The sequence below is a fragment of the Protobothrops mucrosquamatus genome, unplaced genomic scaffold (genome assembly GCF_001527695.2).
Source record: "Protobothrops mucrosquamatus isolate PMUCROS unplaced genomic scaffold, P.Mucros_1.0 scaffold587, whole genome shotgun sequence".
Classification (NCBI taxonomy): domain Eukaryota; kingdom Metazoa; phylum Chordata; class Lepidosauria; order Squamata; family Viperidae; genus Protobothrops; species Protobothrops mucrosquamatus.
The window spans coordinates 7,559-15,633 of record NW_015386887.1 but is presented as its reverse complement, the minus strand read 5'-3'; the positions used below and the strand labels follow the sequence as shown (position 1 = coordinate 15,633).

Below are 8,075 nucleotides of genomic sequence, written 5' to 3'. Positions count from 1 at the left end.
AGAGAGAGAGAGAGAGAGAGAGAGAGAGAGAGAGAGAGAGAGAGAGAGAGAGAGAGAGAGAGAGTCATATGAACTCTTCTCCAATTAATTTAGCACCAAAGACAGCTCCCATAATTATCTACGACTTCCCAAAAGCTGGAATTCATATCTCTTTGTTTGCAGGTTAGTTTATGTTTTAGCAAGGTTTCCTTCCATTCCAACCCTTAACTGGTTAGCCATGTTTTCCTTCCCAGTGGAAAGATTGTTGTTGTTGTTGTTAGCTGCGAAGTCATGTCCAACCCATCGTGACCCCATGGACAACGTTCCTCCAGGCCTTCCTGTCCTCTACCATCTTCTGGAATCCATTTAAGCTCACACCCTCCTGCTTCAGTGACTCCATCCAGCCACCTCATTCTCTGTCGTCCCTTTCTTCTCTTGTCCTCCATCTTTCCCAGCATCAGGTTCTTCTCCAGTGAGTCCTTCCTTCTCATTAGGTGGCCAAAGTACTTGAGTTTCCACTTCAGGATCTGGCCTTCTCAAGAGCAGTCAGGGTTGATCTCCTCTAGGACTGACCGGCACTCCGGGGGACTCGCAGGAGTCTTCTCCAGCACCAGAGTTCAAAGGCCTCCATTCTTTGGCGCTCAGCCTTGCTTATGGTCGGAAAGATTGTTAAGTCTCCCCAAAAGGAGGAGAAATATAATATGAAAAGTGGAGGAAGAGGATCAGAAGGAGATGGTGGAAAGTCTGTCATTTCAGACTTTCAAAATTCTGTTAATGTTGCCTCACAATGAAGTAGAATTAGTTCTTGCATCCTGTTTCCTGTCTGGTCTACCTGAGAAGGGTGACACTTTCAGAGCAAACAGCGAAAATGGCTAAGAAACTGACACTTGTGTTACTGGAGCAATCAGACATTGGATAGTATCAACAATTTGCTAAGTATGTCTGTCACTGACTCTACTGAATGCAGGGTGGCAGCAATAAAGTCTTCAGTTCACATCCTATGGTGTCTACAAGAGATTGAACCATAAAAGTTCACCCCATTTTTCATCCACCACTTCTCTCTGTCTCCTGTAGGCCACCCTGAGCTGCTTTTTTTTTTTTTTTCAATATAAAATTTTATTGTTTTCATCATAAAAAAAAGAAATACATTACAGATATTACACAATGTTATATCCCATCCCCCCACCCCCCGGACTTCCCAAACCAAACCTAGGCTAATATTCAAATACAAGTAAACAAATATTAATATCTCTAACTCCAAACTCTAAACTTAAACAATCCATCTCCTCCGTATTAATAAAAATTATTCATTTAATTAGTTCTTCAAATACCCAAAATCTTTACCATTTCAGCAAGATAGTTTAACACCATCCCTTACTTATGGTGTCTACAAGAGATTGAACCATAAAAGTTCACCCCATTTTTCATCCACCACTTCTCTCTGTCTCCTGTAGGCCACCCTGAGCTGCTTTTGACATGAGGAATTTGATCAGGCATTATGTAAAGCTTAAAATTAATCTGAAGTCAGGTTCTTTGGCAGATGAACTCAATACCAATCAAAAGAAACATCCTCAAATCCCTATGGTGCAGCACTTCAGAAAGAGCTTAACCAACACCTTCAAAGGGAAGCAAATTGACGCTCTTGTTGAAACAAGTTCTTCTTTTAATCGTGCCAAATTAAGTCTTCGTTTTTTCTATAGCTTTGTGCTGCCCCGCAAAACAGGCTTTTGTATCACAAAAAAGATCTTGAGAGTTTGGGAAAAAAAATCAGAGAAGAGTGACTACTAAGATGATCCAAGGCCTGGAGACTAAAACATACGAAGAACGGCTGTGGGACTTGGGTTTGGCTAGTCTAAAGAAAAGAAGAAACATGATAGCAGCATTTCAGTATTTGAAGGGCTGCCACAAAGAGGAGGGGGTCACTTTATTCTTCAAAGCATCAGAGGGAAGGACAAGAAACAATGGTTGGAAACAGATCAAAGAGAGAAGCAACCTGGAAATAAGGAGAAATGTTCTGACAGAGAGAACAATCAACCAATGGAACAGAAGTTCCTGACAGTGAGGATAATTAACCAGTGGAATAGCTTGCCTCCAGAAATCGTGGGCACTTCATCACTGGAGATTTTTAAGAAGAGGCTAGATAGTCACTTGTCTGAGATGGTATAGGTTCTCCTGCTTAAGCGGGGGGCTGGACTAGAAGACCTCCAAGTTCCCTTCCAGCTCTATTCTATTCTATTCTATTCTATTCTATTCTATTCTATTCTATTCTATTCTCCATCTTCCCTACCTTAAGAGGTCCATCCTGAGGTCTCCCCTTGGGATCAAATGGAAATTCAGAAAGGTATAAATAACTAGAGAGACAGTTCTACAATGTAAAACAGCTCACTCACAAACTCCAGCCTTTCAAAACGTATCGAAGTAAAGGAACCCCTTAGCCCAGACATCAAAATTCCACCAGTGTGTTCTTTGGCTTTTAAAATCAAAACTGTAAAAAATGTTCAGCACATCACGAATGTAATCCATCTGGGCCACTGCCTGTACCGAAGAACAGATCACCGCAATGTACAATTGTGAATTCTAGAATCGAAGCAGGCCATTCACGACAAAACGTCACAGAAAAACTTTCATCAATCACAACCCCTTCTTAATCAACAAGACCTCCAATCCTAGTTGTACCCAAACAACTAACCAGGAAAGTCCGTAGAGTTTGCAAATACAAACGGCAGACTGTTCTTTGTTTACCCATTTACCATCCTGGGTGGGATGGTAGTGTAGAAAAATCATCCAAAGGTTCTTTCCAAAAGGCAACAGGATATGCTTGGTTTTTTTTTTAATTTTTCCTTGAAAATGCGTTGCTTCTCATCCAAGAAGCTTCTTCAGAACTGGAGGAGAAGCAATAGGTCTTCAAGGAAAAACAAAGGAAGTCCAGTTGTCTTTTGAAAAGCACCTTTGGAACCTGGATGAGTGACAATCTCACGAATGATGAAGGCGAATATACATGTCCCAGGATAATGTTGCGGGATCCAATCTGGGTCGGTCACTGGGACCAGCTTTTGGACTTCTCCTGGAGCCCATCTTCAGGGAACTTCTCTCTAACAGAGTGTGTGTTGTTCTACGTGTGGTGTTTTTTGTAGTGCCCATTGTAAGCGATCGAGAATCTCTATAGATGAATGTAGAAGAAGCCACTCACCATGACAGACACGTGTAGAATGTGCATCTGCTCATCCACAATCTCCGAAGGTTCTTGCAGGCTCGGTGGCGTGGCCCGGGAAAGTTGTTCAGCGCTGCTCATGGACACATGGAAGTAGAGGGTGCCATTTTCCAACCACTGCTGTTTCCAATGCACCAGAGAAAGATCTGACACCGTTCCGGACATCTCTGCCAGAAGGAGAAATGGAACTTAGTATTTATATATTGCTAAAAGTGTTCATCTTACTGCCATTCTTCACCATTCTGATCTGTAATTGTATTTTAAGCTGGCATGGCTGAGTTTGCCATTCTTTGTTTGCTTATCTCTTCCATATTTTTCCTCTACATCAGGGGTCTTCAAACTTGGCCCTTTTATGACTTGTGGACTTCAACTCCCAGAATTCCTCAGCCAGACATGCTGGCTGAGGAATTCTGGGAGTTGAAAGTCCACAAGTCATAAAAGGGCCAAGTTTGAAGACCTCTGCTCTACATGGTCCCTTACTCTTGGAGAAAGGACCTTCTCTATTTTAACCATGTCACGGTTGTCCCAAAAGGTGCTTTTTCAAGAGGCAGATGGACTTTCTTTGTCTTTTTCTTCAAGACGTTTCGCTTCTCATCCAAGAAGCTTCTTCAGAACCGAAGAAGCTTCTTGGATGAGAAGCGGAACGCCTTCCAGGAAAACCCAAGGAAGTCCAGTTGTCTTTTGAAAAAAAGCACCTTTGGGACTTATGTGCCGATGTGCTAGAAAAATGCTAACCAATTATAATCAATTCAATAACTGGCCTTATTAACATTGTCGCATCTCCAATACAGCAGCAAAGACTTAGATAGGCAGAAGATTAAAAAACGTGAAAGAGAAATGGGAAGGTCTCTTCTTGGCTAATTGTGACTCTCATTGGCCAGTTTGGGGAATAATGAAAAATCGTTCCCAGTTCAATGACCAAAGCTTAACGCCCACCCTCTTTGCTTCTACAAGAACAGAGGTCTGTTTTGCTTCTCATTAGCCAGAGGATCCTTTGATACCTAAACAAAAGGGACAATTACTTCTTTAAACCCTACTGAATGAAAATCCATCGGAGGTCCATGCATCCCTTTTACGACTCAATCGAGCAAAAGGAAGGAACACAATTGTAAAACAAAGCAAATCTTTCTTCCTTGGATGTTTCTCTATCACCATTGATTTCTGATAAGTTGGTGGATCTTAATGAGTTGTTCCAATTCTACATTAATTATATTAACGACATAATCCTGCCTGACTTATCGACAACTGGAGATTAAGCAGACCGAAGGAGGAGGAATACCCAGGTGATACGGGCAAAACACAGTTTCTCCTTCCAGAGGGAGCATCTACCTATTTTAAAAACAGTCACTCAGACCATCCCAAAAGTGTTTTTCCAAAAGGCAACCGGACTTTTCTTGTGTGTTTTTTCCCCTTTTTTCCTTTCTTGTTTTTTTTTTCCCTTTCTTTTCTTTCTCATCCAAGAAGCTTCTTCAGTTCTGACGGAATATAAATCCTTATATTTCCCCGCCATTCAGCGAGAAATGAAGAAGCCTCTTGAATGAGAGGTGAAATATCTTCAAGGAAAGAAAAACCCAAAAAAAATAATCAAATTGCCTTTTGTAATAATATTAATAATGGAAAAGCATCTTTGGGACAACCATGATTGGGATGACCGAGCATCTCCATAGACATCAAGTCACTCAGATGTTTGGGGGAAAAAAAATAGAGCTACATTCCACCTCCTCTACCTCTTTGTGGCTAGACAATTGTGGTTTACAACAAAAGCCATTGGGAAAACCACAGAAAGAAGAAGGCAATTTTAAGTGGTCCCACACTGAAAAAATTCTGCTTTGGTCTGGATCCCACATAAAGCAGGTTCCCAACCCCCTTTTCACGTACAGAAATATTCCTACCCATGCCACATTAGCTCCAATCCTCTCTTTTGCACTTTTTATTTTTTAAAAAATTACTTTTCTTAAACTGTTGGAACAGAAATCAACCTAGAAAACTCTTGCCCAAGGTTTTAACGTCTTTCTCCCCTTTTCCAGTCAGGATTCAGAACTGTCTCCCTCACACTCTACTTTGGATTGAAAAGCAAGACCTTGTTTTTGTTCTTGAGGGAAAAAAAATAATAACAAGATTAAAATAGTCCAGTGTATTCCCTTCCTTGGCACAGTGTCTAATTATTTTATTGATGTCTCCAAGAGAGAAGCGTTATAATTAGAATCCCCAAGGAGGACACTTGGTGGACCTGGACCCTGTTTCTATCTCCAGCAGCAAAGAAGACATGCATGTGTATGTGTGAATACTAGATTATATGCCTTGTGAGCATTGTTTAGCATTTTTTTGTGTAAATTTTTATTGCTTTTCTAATATTACATTTTGACATTTGAAAGCAACGTGGCGGCTGGGTACAATAACTCTATTCCACAGAGATATCATTAGTACAAATCTCAAATTGTTACAATCCCCATTCCCTCTCTTTCTCCTATTTTAACTAATGCAATTCTTGTTCTGTCAATCAAACAGAAAGTAACTTTCTAACATTTGTCAATAATTTTTAGTTAATATATATATATAAACTAAAAATGATTGACAAATGTTATCTTAGTTGTTTTAACTTTCAGTCTTTAGACAATCAACGACCTAATCATTTTTTCTCAATTTTAATTTTCCATTAATATTTAAATTTAACGTTTAATAATGATCGTTTCCACACTTTAGGGGACCCCAATTCCTTTATGACCATCCCTCCCAAAGTCTAATATTCAGGATACACATCTTTATCTATATAAGTTCTCACAAGCGTTATTCTGGTTTCCAATGCAGCGTCTGTGAGGTAAATGGTGACAAATGAACATTATATATTAATCCCGATGGCGAACACCAGGGTAAATTAGATAAGACGCGCCAGAGGTACACAGAGAAGCAAAAACCAACGGGTGCCCACAGAATTAATTCTGTGAATTAATTAATTAAGTGAATGGAACAACTTTTCTCTCAGAACTGTGGGTGCTCCATCACTGGAGGTTTTCAAATATAGACTGAACCACCATTTAACCAGGATGGCGTAAAAGGTCTCCTGCCTTGAGCAGGACGTTAAACTCGGAGACCTCCTCGCCCCTTCCAGCCTTAGGACTCTATGATTCTGTAAATCACAGTAAATCAGGGTCTTCCCAAGCCGTTAAGACAATAGCCAAGTTTCCCCTGAGTCAGAAAGAAAGCTAAAATTAAAACTCTCTTAGGAGACATAGCTAAAGACTATTTTCTGTCTACTGCAGTAGAGAAACCTTTGTGTACCCATTGCTAAAAGACTAATCTTCAGAGTAAGATCCACAAGCCTTCGACTGACTCAGCCAGAATATAGAATTTAAGTGTCTGAACAGTCCGGATTTACAGCTATGCCTGCGTGAAGTCTGACAGCATGAACGAAACTCCCACAGCAAGAGAAATATACTCATGTTTTTTCCATAATGTTATACCATTGTTGCATGCCACAATACTTAGCCAGATTCCCCCCTTACTTGTTCAGCAACATGCACAGCTTTGATGACAATCAAATCCCAGTACGAAAGGAAAACTCCCTTTTTTTTTTGCCTGACCCATCTCTTGGTTTCCCACGTCCAAACCAAAGCAGGAATCTTGAGTCAGCTTTCTTTCTTTCTTTTTTTATGGTTTATAAAATGTAATTTTATTTAACGTTATTTTGTTACATAGGGCATTAACATTTTCACAAGGCTTTTTTGGGACTATAATCAATGATTAGCAACACACAACAGTAGTCCATCTACCTACAGAACAAATCACTGGACGAACTTGACACCTTCATACATGTGCACAAATCTGCATGGAAAAGTTTTATACTTGGACATGTGACCACTTTCCCCATTGACCTTGGCTTCTGAACCAGCCATGCTAGGTTAAGAGCCTGAATTCACAGATGACATTAAACCATAATCATTTTATTGGGCTGGGCGTTAAGAGTACGCTGTGCATGCAGCCATCCTGGTTTTCAAATTACGATTTATGATTTACCTACTGTGCGGAAGCCAGCCAATTGTCTGTTAAATAAATCAAAGCTTATTATGAGGTGGGAAGCTAGTGAATGTTCCTCCCAGTGAATTGTGGGTAGTTTGTGCAAACAAGCAAGAATTTTTATTTGATCTCTGCTAACTGTATCGTTTGTGCATTCATCTGAACCTTTTTATTTTCTTTGTTTGCTCTGAATGTTAAAAAGAAAAAAAAAGATTAATTGGACATGCATCACCCTCTAGAGCCTTCTTTTTAAAAAAAATAGAATTTCCCTATATTATGAAGGCTGGGGGGAAAAAAAGGGTAGGTCAGGTATAAATTCTGTTATCTCTTTTTTGTACCAGGAAGGTATACAAAGTAAACCTAATTAAGATCTGTTTGATTTACGTCTTTAAGATGGTGTTCAGGAACTGTCAGAGATGATCTGAGAAATAGGCTGTGCAAGGCATGAGATCCCATTTATCCTTAAAACTAAGATCATTCCTTAGCTTGTTTCCAAAGGGGAGCTTTCCAAAAAGAAATTGAGCCAACTGCTGTTCCTCTGAAAAATACTATTGAGTTGGGCAGTTGGCAAAAAAAATAAGGGTTTTTTTTTCCCCTCCTTCTCTTCCAAATGTTTATGTTGGCAAACTGTGAACCAATTACCCTTCATTTGTGCTAGTAAGAAAATGGCATGTTACAATCTTCAAACAGGCCAGGATTATATTTACAATATTTACAACTGAAAGATTTCCCAACCCTACAGTATTATTCTAATCCATCTTTCCATCAAAGTAAAATGGAGCTTCTAGAACATCCAAACGGTCAACAGATATAGAGGTGCTATCTCCATTTTTTTTAAAAAAAAATTCTGGCTTATCACCCCTAAATATTG

The 8,075-nt window shown here is 39.7% G+C and overlaps 1 protein-coding gene across 1 annotated transcript in view; it reads right to left on the bottom strand.

Moving 5' to 3' along the window:
- Positions 1-3,355, bottom strand: part of ASTN2 (astrotactin 2) — a 208,859-nt gene extending 205,504 nt beyond the window's left edge. The window contains exon 1 of the mRNA XM_015817424.2: positions 3,170-3,355. Coding sequence (XP_015672910.2) covers positions 3,170-3,355 — 186 coding nt within the window. The remainder of the gene's footprint in view (positions 1-3,169) is intronic.
- Between the last annotated feature and the right edge of the window lie 4,720 nt (positions 3,356-8,075).